The sequence below is a fragment of the Microcaecilia unicolor genome, chromosome 2, assembly GCF_901765095.1.
Source record: "Microcaecilia unicolor chromosome 2, aMicUni1.1, whole genome shotgun sequence".
NCBI lineage: Eukaryota > Metazoa > Chordata > Amphibia > Gymnophiona > Siphonopidae > Microcaecilia > Microcaecilia unicolor.
The window spans coordinates 533,596,896-533,619,721 of record NC_044032.1 but is presented as its reverse complement, the minus strand read 5'-3'; the positions used below and the strand labels follow the sequence as shown (position 1 = coordinate 533,619,721).

At 43.3% G+C, this 22,826-nt stretch overlaps 1 protein-coding gene across 2 annotated transcripts in view; it reads left to right on the top strand.

The window, feature by feature from the left end:
- Positions 1-22,826, top strand: part of ARAP2 (ArfGAP with RhoGAP domain, ankyrin repeat and PH domain 2) — a 508,912-nt gene that overhangs the window by 226,874 nt on the left and 259,212 nt on the right. For both annotated transcript variants that reach the window (XM_030191273.1, XM_030191272.1), the window contains exon 15: positions 17,868-18,012. In XM_030191273.1, the coding sequence (XP_030047133.1) occupies positions 17,868-18,012 (145 nt within the window). The remainder of the gene's footprint in view (positions 1-17,867; positions 18,013-22,826) is intronic.

The following is a 22,826-nucleotide window of genomic DNA, read 5'->3' as shown; positions in this document are numbered from 1 at the left end:
CCTATGGGGGGGGGGCGAAAAATGGCCCCCGCACTTCGAGCTCTGGCCCCCCCTACCAGGGAAAGTCAGATACGCCCCTGAGTCTTCTACAAAAACAAAAAAAAGGTAAAAGAGCTCCCAGGTGCATAGCACCCTTCCCTTGTGTGTTGAGCCCCCCAAATCCCCCTCAAAACCCACTGCCCACAAGTCTACACCATTACTATAGCCCTAAGGGGTGAAGGGGGGCACCTACATGTGGGTACAGTGGGTTTGGGGGGGCGGTTTGGAGGGCTCCCATTTACCAGCACAAGTGTAACAGGTGGGGGGGGGGATGGGCCTGGGTCCACCTGCCTGAAGTCCACTGCACCCCCTAATAACTGCTCCAGTGACCTGCATACTGCTGCCAGGGAGGTGGGTATGACATGTGAGGGTGAAAATAAAAAGTTGTGAAACGGCACATTTTGTGGTGGGAGGGGGTTTGTGACCACTGGGGGAGTCAGGGGAGGTCATTCCCGATTCCCTCCAGTGGTCATTTGGTCATTTAGGGCACTTATTGGGGCCTTATTCGTGGAAAAACAGGGTCCAGGAAAAGTGCCCTAAATTCTCGCTACAAACGCATATTTTTTTTCCATTATCGGCGAAAGGCGCCCATCTCTGATCGGCCGATAACCACGCCCCAGTTCCGGCTTCACCACGCCTTCGACACGCATCCGCGACGGAGTGCAGTTGAAAACGTCCAAATTCGGCTTTCGATTATACTGCTTTATTCGTTTTTGTGAGATAAACGTCTATCTCCCGATTTGGGTCACTATATAGGCGTTTTTCTATTTCGATTATAAGCAGGAAAGTGACCTGCACTAGTGTGGGCATGTGAAATTGGCGTGTGTTGGGCCACATTTTACCACAGCGGGTAAAAGGGCCTATTTAAAATGGGGCAGTAAATGGCTGTATGCTAATATTAAAAGTAGTGCACAGCTATTTACTGCCCGAATCCTTACTGCCACCTATTTACTTGACTGTAAGGGTTCGCGCTAGTCTTGCGGTAATCAGGCAGCGCTGCCGGGAACATCCCTCGTGGTAGAAAACAGAAACGAATTATCTACTGTGGGAAACAGCATGCACCAACTTTGGAATTGCCACCAGACGCCTGCGCTACTCCGGCGGTAGTGTCGACTTGGCATGTGCTACCCGCACGTTAGCCCTACCATGGCTTAGAAAAAGAGCCCCAGTGATCCTTTTACTTTGCTGTGGTAAAACGTGGCCTTAGCACACCCTTATGTGGGTCTTTCCTGTCCACTAAGGCCATTTTTACCACAATGGCCATTAGTACACAACTATTAAAAAAATATTAGTGCATGAGTACCTACCAAAGCCTATTTTGTAAGCAATAAGGGCTTATGAACTAATCAATGCACAGTAATATAGATGCACTAATTGAATAGCACAGAATTCCTTGTCATCTATACAAGACCAGTCCAGACTAATGGGTTGTGTCCATCTACCAGCTGAAGGAGACAGAGAAAATACTGAACATTCCAGGCTGCACGATACCCTTAAGGGGTGGTTTACTTGCAACTATTTTCTCTGTCTCCTAGCGGATGGTGGACTGATCGTGCAGTTGCTCTGGATTGCTGGCTGGTAGCTCCTGTCCCAGATTCTTCTGGTGATAGTGTAGCCAGGGGTGTGCTGGTAGCCATGTTGGGGCTAGTTTTAGATGATACTCGGTGGTCCTGAGTTCCTCATCTGCCAGCTAGGGTGATATCCAGTGACCCTGGTTCCCTCCCCTCCCCTACCTCCCCTGGCTGTCTTTCTAGCAGGGTGATGGTTGATTGTGGCATGGAGTAATTTGTCTCCCCTGTGGGGGTTCTTCTCTTTTGTGGTGCTAGGTGTATCTGAATTTCTGCCTCTGAAGTAAGTCTTTATTTATTCCTGTCACTAGTGAAAAAGGTTGTTAAAAAAAAAAAAAAAAAGGAAGAAGAAGAAACTTGTTTGTCCTTCTTTCTCTTGCCTGTTACCTGATTTATTTTTAGTTCCTTCTTCTCGGGGCCTCCTTTGTTTTTGGCAGGCTTTCTCCTTGCATTCGGTTTCACTTCTCTGTTCTCCCAGGTTTTGTTGGGCCATTTTGTTCCCTTGTGGTGTTTTCGCTCTTTCCCGCCTTTGGCAATGTATTCTTGGGGGCTGCTTACAAAATTTGTTTGAATTTCGCTGGCCGGTGTCTGATTCTGATCTTCGACTCTTCTGAGCTAGTAACAGTTGCTTTGATTTTTTTTTTGTGTGTGGGGCACGGCTCATGTCTGGATAATAAAACTCAATGTTTCTCCTCTTCACGGTCCTAGACGGCAGCTGGTTCAGAGGGCGGCCCCGTTGCTGGAACTTGTACCTTTGCTGTTTGGAGGTATTAGTCTGCCGTTTCTAAAGTGGGGGAGTCTCTCGCTGGCTCCGTTTAGCTGCAGGCTCGGTCTTTTTAGTCCAGGGCTATTTTTTCTTTCCTGTCAGCCGTATGCGGCTGTTGGTCAGTTCTTTTTCAGACTGTCCGATCTCTGCTGCTTTAGGCATCTTGCTTGAGATGCCCCTGCTATTTGATTCTTGTTTTGGCAGCAGGTTTTTCTCCCTTCCTTAGAGAGGTTCTGATTCTCTCATCCCCGTGGATCCCTCCTGTCTGCTGTGGTTTGTCTGCAGGGTACTTTCCTTCTGGTGGGGGTCCGAGTTGCCCTTGGTGTGCAACTGCTAGCTCATAGACCACTTGGGGACCGAGAGTGTCTCTTGGGGCACGGGGCCTTTTCTTCTTGTAGGTTTAGTCCCTCTGGGCCAGGGGAGTGCAGCACCAGTTGTGCTTCTTTCTTGTTGGCCTCCTAGCAGCACCTTCTTCTCTGGCTGTTCCCTGGGGCTCCATCTATGCATTTTGCTTGTTGAGCACAGCTCCATCGCTCCATATTGAGCACAGTTCCAACACTGCAGTTCAGCACAGCTCCATCGCTGTATGTTGAGCACAGCTCCATCACTGTATGTTGAGCACAGCTCCATCGCTGTATGTTGAGCAGAGCTCCATCGTTCTTGTTGAACACAGCTCCATGTTCTTAGTTGAGCACAACTCCATCGCTGTATGTTGAGCAAAGCTCCATCATTCTTGTTGAGCACAGCTCCATTGCTGCATGTTGAGCACTGCTCCTTCACTGCATATTGAGCACTGCTCCTTCACTGCATATTGAGCACTGCTCCTTCACTGCATATTGAGCACTGCTCCTTCGCTGCATATTGAGCACTGCTCCATCGCTGCATGTTGAGCACTGCTCCATCGCTGTATGTTGAGCACTGCTCCATCGCTGTATGTTGAGCACAGCTCCATCGCTGTATGTTGAGCACAGCTCCTTCGCTGTATATTGAGCACAGCTCCTTCACTGCATGTTGAGCGCTGCTCCATCGCTGCATGTTGAGCGCTGCTCCATCGATACATATTGAACATAGCTTCATTGTTCCATGCAATTCCACCATTCCATGTTGGGCATGACTCCATTGCTGCATGTTGGACACAGTTCACAGTTCCAGGTTGGCTTTAGCTCCATCGCTGTATGTTGAGGACAACTCTATCATGGCATATTGAGTGAAGTTCCCTCACTGCATATTCTGCAACCTTTCACCTCTGCATGTTGAACGCAGCTCCATTGTCGCAAGTTGAGTGTAGTTCTTTCTCTGCAGGTCCTGCGTATTGTAAGGTCTCCACCACCGGGAGACTCTTGGAAAAGTTTCCTGCACCGGGAGACTCTTGAGTCCCTCGGCCCTTTAGCTGAGCTGTGTGCAGTAATCCACTGCTAGAGAGCACACGGCAATCCACAAGGTCAGATCATTATACTTTATTGTAATCCCTTTGTGTCAACTGCTCCTCCAAAGGTAGTTCCCACCACAGCATTTCTCAAGAAGCATAGCAGTTCAACAGCATAGTATTCAAAACAAAACAACAACAAAAAAACCCCAAAATGTTCCAAAATCTCAGCAGTTCATATAAAGCAGTTATGCAAAGCAATTCTTCAAACAAAATAGCTCAAAAAGGGCTCAAACTCCCAGCAGTTCATGTATAGCAGCTATGCAAAGTAATTCTCCAAACACGGAAGCTCCAGAAAGTGTTCAAACCCTCCCCAGCAGTTCATGTCAGCAGTTAGGCAAAACAGTTCCCCAAACACAGCAGTTCAGAAAGGGTTCAAACTCCCAGCAGTTCATGTATAGCAGTTATGCCCAAAACCACCACTCATCCTCTCTTCTTTTCAAAAGAAATCAACCTAGGCAGAGTGGCAAGGGTCCCCTCCTCAACCAGGCCAGCATTATACACTGACCACCACCCGCATGACCCTTCCATGGTAAACCTGTTCTCTCAGCTCCCCATGTGGGATAGCCACCTTTTCCCTTCTTCTAACAGGCTCTCTTCCTGAGCAGCCCTCTCCTGTTTCACCTCCTTTCCTTCCAGTTTAGTCAGAGCAGCAATCTCCATTGGCTCCTCTTGCTCTAGTTCCTCCCCCTTTTCTTCCCCTTGCCAGTCCATAGGTTCCTCCCCACACCCATTGCTCAGCTGCTCTCCATTTGCTTGATTGGGCAGGTTCAGAACTCCTTCCCTCATCCTTGCTCTCTGGGATAGGTTTTTCCAACTCCCTTCTCTTGCCCTTCCCCTGACCTCCTCTGGGTGCTGTTGGGGATTGAAGTCCCTGTTTCTACCATGGGACCTACTCAGGGGCTGCTGGGAATTGTAGTCTTTTCCTTTTTCCAAACCCCCAGGGGAAAAGACTCCTTCCTTTCTCTACCCAGTCTCCCTCTCGAGCCTCCTCGTTCCTCCATGTGCCTTCATTCTCCCTCTCACCCTCATATTCCTCACAGTGTGGGGCGCAGTTCTGTGTCTGCGTGTAGAACACGGCTCTGTGTCTGCCTGTGGAATGCAGCTCCTTGTCTGCCTGTGGAACGCAGCTCCTTGTCTGTGTGTGGCATGCAGCTCTCTTTCTGCATATGGAACGTAGCTCCCTGTCTGCGTGCAGAGCGCAGCTTCACCGCCTGTGGAGTGTAGCTCCATCTCTGTGTGTTTAGCACAATTCTTCTCTACAAATTGGGCACAGTTCCAGGGTGGTATGTGGAGCACAGCTCTGTGACTGCAGGTGCTGCACAGTTTCATGTCTGCGTAGGAAGCATAGCTCCTTGGCGTGTGGAGCGCTGCTCCTTGCCCGTGTCTGGAGCACAGTTTATTGCTGGTGTCTGAAGCACAGCTCCTTACCAGTGTCAGGAGCGCAACTCCTTCCTGGCATGCGGAGCGCACCTTCTTGTTTGTGTGTGGAAAGCAGCTCCTTGTCTGCGTTTTATACACAGTTCCATCGCTACCGCAGCTTCAGTTCTGCAGGTACCTCTAACATCCAGCTCTTTCAGTGGGGTACTGCTCATCCTCTGTCTGTTACTCTCAGCTTTTTCTCTGCTTGTTCAGTGCAATTCTATCTTTGCCAGAGGTGTGCCCAAGGTGCGTGGCTCAGTTTGTGTGCTTTGAGTGCAAATCCGTTTGTTCTCGTTGAGCACGGATCCTGCTCTGCCTGATGAGCGCAGCTTCGTTTCTGTCCCTTGAGCACAGTTCAGTCTCTGACTGTGGAGTATATTTTCACCTTTGCCTGTTGGGCACTGTTTCACCTTGTTGGTCAACCCCAGCTCTTTTCTGCGGGTTGGATACAGTAACTTCTCGGCAACTGTGGCATACCGCAGTTTAGATTGCTAGATAAGGCTGTCTTGTCTCCTGTTAGCTACCATTCCTGTGGCACCTTTTCTTGCCGTAGCCTCTTGGTGGCTGGTGAGAAGCTTCTCCATTGCTGGAATTTGAATTTGTCTCTGCTCCTTTTGTGGCTACTTGGCACTTTGGGGGTCTTTTCTCCACAGTGTGGCTCTCGACTCTTTCTTTTTGTTCCTTTTGTTCTCATGGCTCTGTTCTTTCATCCCTAAGTCCAGAGTGAGCTGGTTGAGGAGTGCTGTCTTTCTACGGTTGTACCCTGGTATGCTGCTGCCCTTTTCTTCATGGTTCTCCTGAAGAGGCTAGTGCTCAAGTTAGTTGGTTCTCTCGATTCTGGAATCTCTTCTTGTTCTGTGGAGTTTGATTCTCTCACTAGGCACGAGTCTGGGTGGTTCCTGGGCCTTGCTTCCTTTCTTCTATGAAGTGTGGCGCACTGTTTGGGTTTGCGTACTCCTAGTACTTGTTAGGGTCACTTCATCCGACCATCTTGGACTCAAGGCAGACCGGCAGGTTTGGGAGTTAGTCCTGCCAGGGTTCGGAGAAGTGAATCCTGGTCTAGGAGAGACAGTTCTTCTTCTTGTTGCTCAGATACGACTGTTGCCTTCCTTCCAAGGGGGGTCCTTTGGCATGAGTATCTTTTGCTGCTTCTTTTGCTACTCTCGGGACAGGCGTATGTAATTTTTCTTTTGCTCAGGACGTTTGTTTTTCGTCCTACGGCTTCAATTCCTTTTCTAGTGTCTGACTCTGTTCCATTTTGGTAGCCTGGTGGTTTGGATATTTGAATCCTTTTCTGCTGATCAGTTGTTTGCTGTGTGTATAGCTTTGTTGATTTTTCAACCTTCTTCATTCTTCTTTTCTCTCCCCCTCTTTGGGAAATTGCTTTGCTACATCCCATTAGCCTGGACCGGTCTGGTATAGACGACAAGGAAGGAAAATTACCTGATAATTTTCTTTCCTTTAATCATACCAGACCAGTCAAGATGCCCTCCCTGGCTAAAGTCTGTCAGAGTATCGTTTCCTTTAGGTATCCCTGGCTGTTCCACAATGCTTCAATATGGTGGGATGTCCTACATCACTGCCTATTTCATCTTCTCTATTCAATCTCCTGCCTCTTGTTGTTGTGCCAGCTCTGTATGACTCCTGTTACTTGGCATCATGGAGTTCTTTCCCCAGATTCAGGGGTAGATCTCTATGTGCTTGGGCAAGCTCAGAATGGACCATTCCCTCCTGCTTACTTTACTGTGAGGAGAGGTTGCAGTTGCCTTTGGCCAAGCAGGAACAGTGAGGTTCTGCATATTGGCTCCAAGAGTTTGCCTGTTTGGTATTAACTGTACTTTCTTCTAGACCTCAGAGCACCATTGCTTGGCTATTCGAAATACTGAACATTCCAGGCTGCACAATACCCTTAAGGGGCGGTTTACTTGGAACTATGTTCTCTGTCTCCGCTGGTAGATGGACACAGCCCATTAGTCTGGACTGGTTTGGTATGATTAAAGGAAAGAAAATTATCAGGTAAGAACATAATTTTTCCATGCCCACTCTCTGCTTCCAGACACATCCCGTCTGTGTTAAAAAATAAAATACTTTTAGCGCATGGTTTGCTTACGCAGATTCCAAAATTACTGCAGAATCCCTAACAGCTTCCTGCAGTAAGTCATTTTAAGCTACAGTAAACGCACGCATGCTAGTTAGAGGACTCCCTAGCAATATTGTCGCGCAGTTGGCTGCATTGGAACACACCAGGTAAGCATCAGTACTTTTTATTTACAATATAACACTAAAGTCTTCAACATATTTTAATATTCCAAGGCTTAAAGAAACTTGAGTAATTACTACTACTACTACTATAAATCACTTCTATAGCGCTACCAGTCATACGCAGCGCTTTACAATTGAACATGAAGAAATCCGTTTTATTATGTAATAAACAGCATATTTAATTTTCATTTAGGGGATTAGAAGGTATGTTTCATGGAGTTCCACAGAAGAATCATATATACCCGAATTCTATTAAAATTGTGCACACTGAATTTGCATGTGCAATTTAATTACATAACAATCCAATTAGTGCCAATAATTGGCTTTTTAAGAAGAAATTATTGGTACTAATTAGGTTTACTTATAACATCTTCTGGATTCTATATATTGCGCCTAGTGTTCTGCACCTTAATCTATTCATATTCCATAATGCACATAACTTAATAGGCTTAAGCCAATCAGTGTTAACAGCACTTAACAAGCAGTAATAAGCACTAAATGCCAATAATTAGAATTTACGTTCACAACTCAGTAAGATGCATAGTTCAAAAGAGGCATGGCTGTGGGCGGGGACTGGGCATTTTGTGGGCGTTCCCAAATTTGCGCATGTTGTTATAAAATATGGCCCAGTCCGCGTAAATCTAAGCACAGGGATTTACGCCACATTTTCATTGGTATAAATGGATGTGCATAGTTTTAGGTACTGGGATATCAACTAAACATATTCTATATACTACGCCTAAATCTTATAGAATATACTTGGGTGAAATCATTTCCATGAGAATTTTTGCACGTCCATTTTGAGTCTGAGACCTTACCACCTGCCATTGACCTAGCGGTAAAGTCTAACACGGTAACTGGGCAGTAATGACCTACGAGCGTCAAATGCCACTTGGCGAATGTCTGATACGTGCGTCCGAAAATAATTTTTCAGACGCTCGTATCAGACGCAAGCCAAAAATGAAATTACCACAAGAGCCACATGGTAGCCAGGCAGTAACTCCATTTTGGCGCATGTTGGGTGCGCATAAACGCTTATGCGGCTAAGTAAAAGGGCCCCATAGAATCTAGCCCATAATGTATGTTATTTTATATAGTGTGCTTAATATAAAACAACTTTTCAGAAATTCTCAGTTGGGCTCATAACATGGCAATTGAAAAATAGGATGAACATACTAGTTCTGATTAAATTTGAACTTTTTATAGAGCAGAGGATGGATTTGGTAAATGGATGAGTAACTGAAGAAGCCATAATCCAGCACGAATATTTTTCTAGTTTAGAACTTTTACTCAGTTCAGATGTGAGTTATTGTCAAATATATAATTATTTTCAAAATACCCAAAGATTTACCTTTATTCATTAATCTTAAAAAAAATTACTTATTCTGAACAAAATCTTGGTTTTGAAAAAAATAAAAAAAAAATTCCAAGTTCGACTCAAACTCGGTTGATTTTGTTTTCTGAGTAAATCTGTTGTTTTTTTCTTTGTATACAATTGTGCTGTAGCCATGAAAAGTGGTTAATTATATAAGTAAGCAAAATCTAAAGATCTAAGCCAAGCTTTTCTTTTCTACAAAAAAAGTAGCCATTTTCATTTTATGAAAGAAAATAGTCGATAGAAGAATTTGTTCTGTTTAAAATATTCATAAAGCACTAACAACATTCTTGTCTCATTCCATTTTTGTAGTCACTAAGGGCTCCTTTTACTAAGTGGTGGTAAGCCCAACGCAGGCTTACTGCTCGCTATACAGGAAATACCACTGGGCTACCGCAGCAGCTTAGCGGTACTTCCCAACCCTAGCGTGCAGTCATTTTTTCAACTACAGTGTATTTATTTTTATAGCATTGGGGGAAATGGGACTGGGACTTGATATACTGCCTTTCTGAGGTTTTTGCAACTACATTCAAAGTGGTTTACATATATTCAGGTACTTATTTTGTACCAGGGGCAATGGAGGGTTAAGTGACTTGCCCAGAGTTACAAGGAGCTGCAGTGGGAATCGAACTCAGTTCCCCAGGATCAAAGTCCACTGCACTAACCACTAGGCTACTCTTCCACTCCGTATCGAGCGCTAATCGGGCAGTGCCGCACAGTGCCCGGTTACTGCTGGGCTAACGGTGGAGTCCTTACCGCCACCTCAATGAGTGGCAGTAGGGCCCCCCCCCCCGAAATGGCCACGCGGTAAGTGTTTTACTTGCTGAACGGCCATTTCCTGCAGGAAGGCGAGACTTCCCTTTCACCAGCTGCGATAAAAGCGGGCCTCGGCGTGCATGTAAAATATGAACCGACGCCAGTGCTGGCCCCCTTTTTCCACGGCTTGGTAAAAGGGGCCCTAAGAGGTCCTTTTACTAATCTGCGTTAGGTGCTAATAGTAACATAGTAGATGATGGCAGAAAAAGACCTGCACGGTCCATCCAGTCTGCCCAACAAGATAAACTCACATGTGCTACTTTTTGTGTATACCTTACCTTGATTTGTACCTGTCCTTTTCAGGGCACAGACCGTATAAGTCTGCCCAGCACTATCCCCGCCTCCCAACCACCAGCCCCGCCTCCCACCACCGGTTCTGGCACAGACCGTATAAGTCTGCCCAGCACTATCCCCGCCTCCCACCACCGGCTCTGGCACAGACCGTATAAGTCTGCCCAGCACCATCCCCGCCTCCCACCACCGGCTCTGCCACCCAATCTCGGCTAAGCTCCTTAGGATCCATCCTTCTGAACAGGATTCAGAATGCACTCCTAATGCAGCTTAAAATTGTGTACCATTGGATGTGCTCATGCGTCCTATGATAACTTCTGAATTAGCACACGCTGATCCAGGTGGTAACATTTTTTGTGGAGGGCACGTCAGGGGGCAGAGTGTGGGCATTCCTACATTAATCAGTTAGGGGCCCTTTTACAGAGCTGTGGTAAAAGGTGGCCTGCGGTAGTGTGAGTGCGTCTTTTGGGCACACGCCAGGCCACCCTTTACAGCAGCTGGGAAAAAGGCCATTTTTTTAATGGGCCGGGAAATGGGGGTGCATAAAAATTAAAACTAACTCATGCCTATTTATGGCCTGAGCCCTTACCACCAGCCATTGACTTAGTGGTAAGGGCTTACACGCTACCCGTGCGGTAACCATGCAGCGCATGCCAACATGTCCGTGCTGTCGATTACCGCCGGGAATGCCCCCAAGGTAGAAAATATTTTCTACCATGGCATTCATTCTGTGTGTGACAAACTCAGAATTACTGCCAGGGGCACACAGTACCCATGCATTAGCTCTCCCGCACCTTTGTAAAAGGGCGCCTTAGTGCATCCACATTACCGAGCGTTAACTGGTTATTTCATGATATCAGCCTGAGCCCTTACTGCCTACAAAATGGGTGGGCGGTAAAAATGGCCTTAGCACACTGGAAAAAGCCACACAAGGGCACACCAATGTCACTTTTTGCTGCAGCTTAGTAAAAGGACCTTTAAGGATATCTGTCTCCTAATGTGCATGTCTATACCTTTTAATATAGACAATTGAAGGTAACATAGTAACATAGTAGATGACGGCAGAAAAAGACCTGCATGGTCCATCCAGTCTGCCCATGACAAACTCATATGTGTATACCTTACCTTGAATTTGTATCTGTCCTTTTCAGGGCACAGACCATATAAGTCTGCCCAGCAGTATTTCCTGCCTCCCAACCACCAGTCCCGCCTCCCATCACCGGCTCTGTTACAGACCGTATAAGTCTGCCCTCCCCTTTCCTCGCCTCCCAACCACCACCCCCTCTTCCCCCCAACTGCTCCGCCACCCAATTTCAGCTAAGCTTCTGAGGATCCATTCCTTCTGCACAGGATTCCTCTATGCATATCCCACGCATGTTTGAACTCCGTTACCGTTTTCATCTCCACCACCTCCCGTATTCTATTACTGGTTTATACATTCTATCAAAAGTAGATGTATGTCTTCTTGAAGATGTGATTCTCTGGGATTTAGAAACACAGAATACTCATGTGAGAAAGAGGAACCCAAACGGTAACTATACGATGCAAGGTTCCACAGGAAAAAGATCTAGGTGTCATCGTTGATGATAAATTGAAACCCTCTGCTCGGTGTGCAGCTGCGGCTAAGAAAGCAAGGAATTATTAGGAAAGGAACTGAGAGCAAAAATGAGAATGTTATAATGCCTTTGTATCACTCCATGGTGCGCTGCACCTCGAATACTGTGTGCAGTTCTGGTCACCGCATCTCAAAAAAGTAGTAGTGGAATTAGATTAGTACAGAGAAGGGCAACAAAAATAATAAAGGGGATGGGACTACTTCCCTATGAGGAACGGCTAAAGTGGCTAGGGCTCTTCAGCTTAGAGAAGAGACAGCTGATGGGAGATATGATAGAGGTCTATAAAATACTGAGTGGAGTGGAATGGGTAGACATGAATTGCTTATTTAATCTTTCCAAAAATACTAGGGCTAGGAGGAACGCAATGAAGCTACTAAGTAGTAAATTTAAAAGAAACCAGTGAAAATACTTCTTCATTCAATGTATAATTAAACTCTGGAATGCATTGCCAGAAAATGTGGTAAAAGTGTTAGCTTAGCAGGGTTTAAAAACATTTTTGGATAATTTTGTAAAAGAAAAGTCCATTAGCCATTATTAAGAGCGACTTGGGAAACTCCAGTTCTTATTTCTAGGATATTCGGTGTAAAGTCTGTTTTACTATTTTAGGATCTTGCCAGGTACTTGTGACCTGGATTTGCCACTGTTGGCAACAGGATGCTGGGCTTGATGGAACTTTGGTCTGTTCCAGTATGACAACGCTTATGTTCTTATGTTCTATATTATATTTATTTATTTAGAACATTTATACAGCACTTCAGAAACACTCATGTAACTATGCACTGAATCAGATATTATAATGTTCTTTCTCTTACTTATTTACTTGGATTTTTAAAATTCTTTTGGTTGATGGAAAAGACCTGGTTCTGGTATGCCGTATTATATATGTCATGTTTATAGCTAGATTCAGCAGCAGATTCATAAATGAAAACAATAGCTTGCTTAGCAGACCTGAACGATTCATTTGCTTCAGCTTTGCCTCCTAACCTGCTATAGCAAAGTGAGAGAGAATTGTTAGCAGCTTACATATTCCCATTTTTACCAACCTTGATATGATTCCTCTAATTACAGAGGCACCTAGAAATCTTGAAAAGAATCAGTAGCAAATTTTACTGGGTGTCATTTTACACAGCTTTTGGGCTTCTCTATTGGAATAGCCCCATTAAAAATAATGAACTACTATATTGGAGTCAAATAAACAGAAAGACTCCTCGCTCTCCTCCCCAAAAAAGAAAGATATACAACATATTATGGATATATAGAAAAAGATGTCCCACCCCCCCCCTCAGGCCATAACTGAGCTTTGGTTCTGGTACCATATGAATCAGACTGTCCCTTAGGGAGCCTTTTACTAAGGTGCGCTAGTGTTTTTAGCTTGCGCTAAAAATCAGCTGGTGCTAAACGCTGAGACACCCATAGGAATATACTGCTGGATTCTATATAGCACACCTTGAGTTCCGTGCCAAAATCTAAGCATATTTCATAACTACGCACATAACTTAATTGACTTAAAAGCTAATCAACATTGATAACAGCACTTAACTTCAAACAGCCCAGAATACGGCAGCCAGACTCATCTTTGGAAAACCAAAATATGAAAGTGCAAAACCATTACGAGAGAAACTGCACTGGCTTCCACTCAAGGAACGCGTCACTTTTAAAGTATGCACATTAGTCCACAAAATCATTCACGGCGAAGCCCCAGCCTACATGTCAGTTAATAGACTTACCACCCAGAAACGCCAAAAGATCATCCCGAACCTTCCTTAACCTCCACTTCCCCAATTGCAAGGGCTTGAAATACAAGGCGCTACATGCGTCAACCTTTTCTTACATGAGTACGCAGTTTTGGAATACACTGCCGCGCAACTTAAGAACGATCCACGAGCAAGCTTCCTTCCGCAGATTATTGAAGACCCATCTTTTTGAAAAAATTTACGGAAAGAACCAAAACACATAAAGTCCATACTTACTGTTCATTAATGCATCATACATCCACTTCTGAATTCTCATTCCCGTAATATCACATCACTCATACCTTTACTCACAGAAAGATATATACCATATGTCTTCATGCCTTATTATCGCCCTCTAAGCTCCCATTGTCTCCTTCCAACGTTTCAATGTTTGTGTTCCATTGTTCCATTCCTTAACGACACCACGATTGTCTCGCATAACTCTGCACAATGTAATCCATAACCAATCTGTAACAAATTGTATTTCCATCATTTAACTCATATTGTAAGCCACACTGAACCCGCAAAAAGGTGGGAAAATGTGGGATACAAATGTAATAAATAAATAAAATAATGAGCACTAATTGGCAATAATTAGAATTTACAAGCACAAATCTCTAAGCATATTCTGTAATGAGTTGCACCTAAATTTTATTGTGTGCAAATGAAAAGCAGTATGGCTATGAGCGGGGTGTTTCGTGTGCATTCCAAAATTTTCATGCGTAGTTATAGAATATGGCCTAGTGTGTGTAAATCTATGTGCAGGGATTTAGGCCACTTTTTCATTTTAGGTGCTAGGATATCAACTTAAACATATTCTATATACCATTCCTAAATGTAGGCGCCGCTTATAGAATGTACTTAGGCAGAAATGTTTACCGCACTAACTTTTTAGCATCAACAAAAAATTTCAGCTGCTTTGGTGTAAAAAAGACATATTTAACTCCAAGTTAAGAAATTACACATTTGCAAGGATATTTCAACAATAAAGAAACACCTAATTCCTTAACTAGCTGCTTTAAAGCTAAAAAGGCTTTCCTCCTATATTGTGTTGATTTTATGATGTCTGGAAAGATCCAGACTTTCTGCCCTAAGAATAATGCTTGTGATCTCCTAAACTACAGCCATAAATGAAAGTTCATATCATTCTCAAAGACAAATATCACAAGCAATGTAGAACGCTCAATTACATCCATAGTAGAATTCTCCAAGAAAGCCATTAAATTGTTTACATCCACTCCATCATTTTCAATCTGCTGTTCCTTTTGTGTATTTCCTTGGTAGTTATCACTACTATTCTTTATTAAAGAAACAGGTAAAAAATAAATCGTATTTATAGGAGGAATAAGATCTGGGGAATATTTCAAAACTTCAAATAAATACTTTTTCAATATATCCAAGAAATCCATACCACTCACATTAGGAAAATTTAACAGAGGTTTAACCTGCTGTTGAAATTTTCCAATTGTTTGATTTTCCTATGTATATTCAACTTGTTCTAAACCATAGGAGCAATAATGTCTTGATTCTCTGTACATCTTTCTTAACTTCTTGGAGCTGTGTTGAAAATTCCTCTAACTTTGTCCATATTTGTGGTTAATAAATCAATCTTACAAGAGATGAAACATCTGTTGATGTTTTAGTCAGCATTGCTTCCAACTTGGAGAGTACCCTCCGAACCCTATCCAGGGTCACACTGCTCTAGGCCAGAGTGTTAGGCCTACGCCGGAATACTCAGCAGAATGAGCCACCTTCTCCAGAGTTCAGAGAGTGACTTCCACAACCAGCTCATCTGGATCGGGTGATCCTGCATTGTTGCTGGACATGGGGTTGTTTTGCAAACCAGAGGAGAAAAAGAGTAGTCCAAGTCCAAACTCTTAGATACTCCTTCCTTTCTTGAACTCCAGAACCATTGTGAAAGCTGCTGAGCATGTACTTCTCAATGGTCTGCTGGACTTGGGTAGAAGTATGGCCCACAGAGGCAGTGAACTTATCTGCCCCTTTTCGCTTAGTATGTGGCATAAAGGTAAGAAGGAAAAATCAACCAAAGTGTCAGCCGGTCGAGCTCAAGTACATGCGAACATCTTGACTCCACCCAGAAATTTTTAAAGGCACATTAACAAACCAAGGGGCCCTTTTACTAAGCAGTGCTAAAAAGTGACCTGAGCTGTTTTTAGCACATGGGTTTCCCATGTGCTGAGGCCACTTTTAGCATGGCAGTAAAATGGCTTCAATTTCTATTTTCCTCTTAATGGTTATGCGCTAACTGTGAAAGTGCATGGCCATTAGTGTGTGAGCCCTTAACTGCCACCCATTTACTAGGCAGTAAGGTCTCCCACACTAACCCCACGCTTATTGGGCAGCATGGGTTGATTTACCTGTGTTATCTGATTAGCACAGGGCATGCCTACCCTCTGCCTCCAAACACCCCCTCTGCGCTAAATTTAGTAAATGATGGCCAAATTTTGGTGCATAAAAATGCACGCTGAGTGCTGTTCTATAAACTGTGCTCCGAGTCGGGCACTGTTTATAGAATAACATGTAGTGCCAGGATCTGTGCCCAACTCATAGGCATGAGGATTTACACCAACTGAACTCTGGTAATAATCACCATGCCTAAATTAGGCATGGATCCCTCAAATTCTGTAATAGTGTGTGCATCTTTAGTAAAGGCCCCCAACCCACCCATGCCCCCTTTTCAGTTGCTAAAGAATTTGTGCGTACATCTTTATAGGAAAGTGCTTAGCAAGATGTGTGCGCAAATCCTAGTTCGAGCCAATTAACAATAATTGATTATTAGCACCAGATTATTTGTGAAAATTGGCTCGTTACTCAAATTGGGTGCGCACCCACATTTGCATGGACAATTTTAAGTGCCATTTATAGAATTCTCCTGCACAGGTGGAATTCAAGTTCTGAATCTACATGCAGGTTACAACTAAGCACAGGGACTAGACCTGAAGAAAAAAAAAATCAATTACAACCACCTTCCTTTCCTATTCCCCCTCCCAAATGCCTGATAATCACCATCTACCACTTGCAGTGGTGGATTACCTTCAACTATTCTGGATTTCAGGCAACATCCAGCAGGACACAACCACTTCTCAGTGAACAACCAACTGTGAGTATGATTAGCTCCATTATGCCAGCCGAGTTCCATTGCTTTCCCCCACAGCACTAAATGCATCCTCCCTTTGCAAAACACGGTCAGCTGGGAAATACTGATGATAAATAATATAACTATATAATGGCTTATGTCTGTCATCTGATGCAAAAATAGATAAAATACTGAATATTGAACAAATAACAGAAGGAGTAAGTGGGATGTGCACCAAAGCTCTACAGGAAAGAACGTGGATAGGATAGAATGCCCCACTTCCTCATTCTGTTCCCTGTAGAGAACACACCTCTACTCCTTCACCTCTGAAACCAAGCACCTATCAGTAGACATACCAGGTTCCTGTTTGTGCTTAAATGACAGGGCAGTATTAGACAAACAGTCCTCAGGAGTAAGCCCAGTGCCATATTAACTTTGACAACCAAGACCAGTCCAGCTTATCTGTCCATTGTGTAGGCTATTCACTTTGTTACTATTAATTTTTATGGAACAGTTCAGGGGTTTTCACACTCTTTGAGTTAAGCATGTTATATCTACATAAATTGTCATTTCATTTAGTACAACATCAGCAGACTATGATCTAGTTGTCCTTCATGTTTTTCTTGAAGGTTCCTATTAAGTCTTCATCATGCATTCCATTTATGCATCAAAAATTAAAAACCCTTGCCACATACAAAGAGTCAATCTCCCTTATTTATGACTCTGTACATGTCAAAGGTTTTTCATTTCTAATATACAAAATGGAGCAAAGAGAAAAAACCTAATAGAAAATGTCAAAAAAGAAAAACAAAACAACAAAGGCAACTATTAAAAGAAATATAGGGGCCCTTTTACTAAGCAGTGGTAGGGCTAATACGTGGGTAGCACATGTCAAATTGGCACTACCGCAGGGGTAGCGCGGGCACCCTTCGGTAGTTTTGAAGTTGTGCCCACTGTTTCCCGCAGTAGAAAATAATTTTCTACTTTCTGCCACCAGTGACCTGATTACTGCACAAGTAGCGAGTGAGCCCTTACCGCTAAGTCAGTGGGTGGCGGTAAGGGCTCAGGCAATAAATAGCCATACACTGTTTTTAATTTTAGTGCATAGTCATTTACTGCCCCATTAAAAAATGACTTTTTTCCCAGCCGTAATATAAAATGGCCCAGCACGCACCAAAAACACATATCCGCACCAGCACAGGCCACTTTTTTTCTGCAGCTTAGTAAAAGGACCCCATAGTTACTTACATGTGCCCTTTGCCATGTTTGTGCATGCTAACACAATTAACAGGTGTTATTTTACTGCATAACCCATTTGTATGCAGTGGGCCTAATTAATAATTACATGCATTTACATTGTTATTGCATGCCAATGAGGTAGTTAATGTTTGTAACTCTTAGATCTTATGCACGATATTTTATGTTTATATCTAGTCTTCATTATATTTAACCACAGAGATGAATAGGCGATGGTGCACTTTGGAAGGAGGCTTCTTGAGTTACTATGAAAGTGACAAGACTTCAACTCCTTATGGTACGATTGATATCCACGAAGTTATCTGCCTAGTAGTACATAAAGCAGATTTCTTTCTTAACACAAGGTAAGTTATATATATATATTTTTTAATTAAAATTGCTTTCAACATCAGTGTATAAATTGACTCATACTTTGCTTCATATTCTCAGGAAGACAAGGCATTAAGGGGGGAAGTTATCAAACTGGGTTAGGCCAATAACCTGCATTATTTGTCCCTTAATATAACTGAAAAAGCACTAGAGTAGGTTGCCTTACCCTAAGGCAGTGTTATCTAAGTCACTGTGGGGTACATAGTAATATGTACTAAATTGATTGCACTAATTTTTTAAGGTGAGCTATTAAGGGTTAATGGCCAGACTTTGCTGCCAAACCAATTGGTGATGATCTGATCAGAATGAGGTAGATCCACTCCAAAATGCCTGTTGCCAAGTTTCTGTATCAGAAAACTTCAAAGCAGGTTACAACATCAATTAAAAGGGGGAGAATGGAAAAAGAAACCCAATAACACAGTGGGATAACAGGTCTAGAAACCAGTATCTCCAAATAACCAGCCAAGCAAAATTACTAGCTGTTCATACCCAAATACCAGCAAATTGAAATGTCTTGATGAAATAATACCTAGTAGAATAACTCCCCGAGAAAATAAGATGTCCTAGTCAAGCAAAAGAGTCCAACTCATGCTAAGTGGGTCTATTGTAAACTTTTCAAAAACCTTATTACATTTTCAAATAGGAAAAAAAAGGGGGAAATGCTAATAATCTATAGTTAGAAAGGAGAGAATGCCCTCTCCATGTTCTACAGGCTCCAGCTGTGTCCCACTGTCAGAGTCCAGATTAAAGGACTGTTCATAAGTTTTCCTAAAGAGAAATATGTTCAGGTTTGATTGGAAACTATAAGATGGCTCCATATGCAAATAGGCTGGGAGATTGTTCCAAAGTGACAGGCCAGCTACACTAAAGATTGAGGAATGAATTGATTCATAGAAAATCTGGTGAACAGAAAAGAAAGTACTACTAAAAGCTGTTACTGAACAGAGCACAAAGCCCTGGACAGTATATATGGTATGACTACATGAGAAAGAAATAGAGGGGACTTCAATATTGTATCTTATAGATTAAAGTTAGAATTTTATAAGGGATGTACGCTGAAATGGACAACCAATGTTCTTATTTAAGCAGTGGGGTAACATAGTCCCAACACTTTGCCCCCATGATTAGTTTTGAATCAATTGCAGTCTTTTCATCTTAGTCAACTAAAGCCAAATGAAGAGTAAGTTACAGTAGTCTAGCTGACTCAGCTCTAATGCATGAAGTAATTCTCACATGGCTGGCTGGTCGAAATAAGACTTGAGCATATTTGCTTTAATTTAAAAAAGGACGTCAGCTTTACAGAGGAAATGTATAACTGAAAGTTCAGTTTATCATCAATAGTAATCCAAAGATTTTCAGAGAATGTACAAGGGTAATGGGATTACCTGCAATACAAAATAGGTCAGGGAATGTTATGTCCAGGAATTCTGTAAAAAGTATAACCCTGGTTTTGTCTGCATTAAGCTTCATTTTTCTAGACTACAGCCAAATTTACAATTCTGTCCAATTTACTGTTAAGGGTTGTGATAGTTGATGGGTAGATTTGATCCAGTACACAAAGTATTTGAATGTCATCTTCATAGAACTGAATTAATGTGCACAATATAACGCTTCTCATGACACACTGGGTCTATGAGCCCCTGGGCCACTGCCGAGGAGCGGCAGCGGCAGGCAAATCACCCAAAAAGGAGGCAAGGCAGACCACAGACAGACGGGCACAGGCCGGACTGGAGCAGCTGGACTGGAACAGAAGCACTAAGCAGAAGCAGGAGAATAGTCAATGGAACAGAAGCACTAAGCAGAAGCAGGAGAATAGTCCATGAATCAAGCAGAGTCTTACCGGCAGGCAGCAAAGCAGAAGGGAAACCAGGAACCCAACAGAGTCAATAGGCTTGCGGCAATCAGTAGTAAACCAGGAAACAAGCAGAGTCTTGGACAGGCAGCAGACAGTAGAATAAACCAGGAAACAAGCAGAGTCTTGGGCAGGCAGCAGACCGTAGAATAAACCAGGAAACAAGCAGAGTCTAGGACAGGCAGCAGACAGTAGAATAAACCAGGAAACCAGCAGGGTCAAAGACAGGCAAAGCAAGCTTTCAGGGCAGGAACCGCAACAGACCAATAAGGACAAGAACACAACTGAAGACCTCTGTTGCCAAGGCAAAGCCTGAAAGTTCCCAGGTGCTTAATAAAGGCAACATAAAAGGGAGTTCACCAGGTAAGGGTGCTACTAAGTTCCAAAAATCCCAAGACAGTCTAGAAGGCTGGAAGATCCAGACCGGATCAGCATGACTTCTGGAACATGGGAAACAGCAAACAGACAGTCCATCACAGCCACCAGGTCTGACCACCAGGTGGCGAGATGAGTGAGAGCATGAAACAGGGGCACAACTGTGACACACAAAGGTGCCAATTATATATTGAACAATGTAAGGGCTAGTATGGGTCCCTGAGGGACTCTTCACGGAATGGAGTATAAATGGGATAGAAAGTTTTTTTCCAGGAAACCACGTTATTTCTGTCTGATAGGAATGAGTTAAACCAATCTCCTGAAGTCATTGTAATATAAAAACATGATTGACTAAATAAAAAGCTGAGGAGAGGACCAAGGAGGTCAGAATGGCATTTTTATGTTGGTCTAGATTGGTTTGTTTTAATGTAAGTATGCCTAAAAGGGAGATTTCAGTGGAATAATGCTAACAAAGCCTGTTTGATAGGGATGAAGAGAGTTAGTGACATCTAAGAACTAGGGGGCCCTTTTACGAAGGCACGTAGGTGCCTACACACATCCAACACGCATCAAATTGGAACTACTGCCCAGCTACCGTGTGCCCCGGGTGGTAATTTCATTTTGACACGCATCCAAAACACGCGGTAGAAATTTTCTACCGCATGGCACTTACCCGGCGGTAATCGGCAGTGTATGCATGCTGACAATTACTGCCCAGTTAGCGCATGAGACTTTACCGCTAAGTCAGTGGGTGGCAGTAAGGTCTCATGCCAAAAATGGATGCATGCTGGTTTTAATTTTTTGGCCACAAAAAGGCCTTTTTTACAGGCGTGCTGAAAAATGGACTTGTGCAGTTCAAAACACACATCTACACCTGCGCAGGCCATTTTTCAGCGTTCCTTAGTAAAAGAGCCCCATGGTTATTTGTTTTGCAATCACTTTATCTATAATTTTCAAAAGAAAAGGTAAGCTGGCCTATTGGTTGGTAGTTGGATATGTCAGTGAAACTTTTCCTTTGATCCTAAGCCTATGTCAGCAAAATCTTAGGGACAATACCTAGTCCAAGTGAGGATGCCTCCATAGCATGTACAGTGGGGGAAATAAGTATTTGATCCCTTGCTGATTTTGTAAGTTTGCCCACTGACAAAGACATGAGCAGCCCATAATTGAAGGGTAGGTTATTGGTAACAGTGAGAGATAGCACATCACAAATTAAATCCGGAAAATCACATTGTGGAAAGTATATGAATTTATTTGCATTCTGCAGAGGGAAATAAGTATTTGATCCCTCTGGCAAACAAGACCTAATACTTGGTGGCAAAACCCTTGTTGGCAAGCACAGCGGTCAGACGTCTTCTGTAGTTGATGATGAGGTTTGCACACATGTCAGGAGGAATTTTGGTCCACTCCTCTTTGCAGATCATCTCTAAATCATTAAGAGTTCTGGGCTGTCGCTTGGCAACTCGCAGCTTCAGCTCCCTCCATAAGTTTTCAATGGGATTAAGGTCTGGTGACTGGCTAGGCCACTCCATGACCCTAATGTGCTTCTTCCTGAGCCACTCCTTTGTTGCCTTGGCTGTATGTTTTGGGTCATTGTCGTGCTGGAAGACCCAGCCACGACCCATTTTTAACCCTAGAACGCATATTAGGGGCCTTTTAGGCCCCCATGCTTACATTTTTGCTATTATCTGCAAAATTACTTTAGTTAGAATTTTGAAACTCAAGGTATTACTCAAGTATGTCATTGTTGATAATATCCAGTTGTTCATATAATTTTTTTTCATAGGCATTATGGTGTAACAATGCTTGTTTGGTGAAAACTACATCTGTACGAATTGGGGGCCTTTTAGGCCCCCGCTGTTTTTATCATGTTCTCAGAAGTGTTTGTGTCTCAAGTTACTTTATTTGTACTCAGTAATGCTGGTGGAGGGGCCAGGGTGTGGATAATAACATGTGAGGATGTCATGTGATTTTTGGAGGGAGTGATAAGGCCATGACATCACCTCAGGTCCTCTGAACACTGAGGACAGTATACACTGTGAGCTAATTGCTGAAGGACCTGTGATAAGATAAGCTGTTGAGAGGAAATCTGTTTCATTTTCTAACATCTAGTCAGCAATGGCACAGTCTTCCTCCAAGTGTCTGACTGACCAAGAGATTGAAGCGATTATGTTTCAAAGCGATGATGAAAGTGAACTATCTTTGTCTGATGAAGAATATCTGCCACCAGCTAATCAAACATCCTCATCCAGTGATTCTTCTGATGATGAAGAAGTGAATCTAATGGATCCTCAAGAAGTGATAAGTAGAACATCCAAAACGAATGTTTTTTGGGACAGTAATCCTACATTAGTCGGACGTACTCCAATACACAATATTGTGAGACAGGCTCAAGGAGCTGTGGGAAGTCCCAGTTACTTTACCCCTAAAGATGTATTCTGTACTTATTTTTCTGACAATATTGCAGAAGAGGTCCTATTATGTTCAAACCTAGAAGGAAGACGTATCGCTTCAGCAAAAAATAAGTCCTGGAAAAATATCTCAAAAGAGGAACTTTATGCA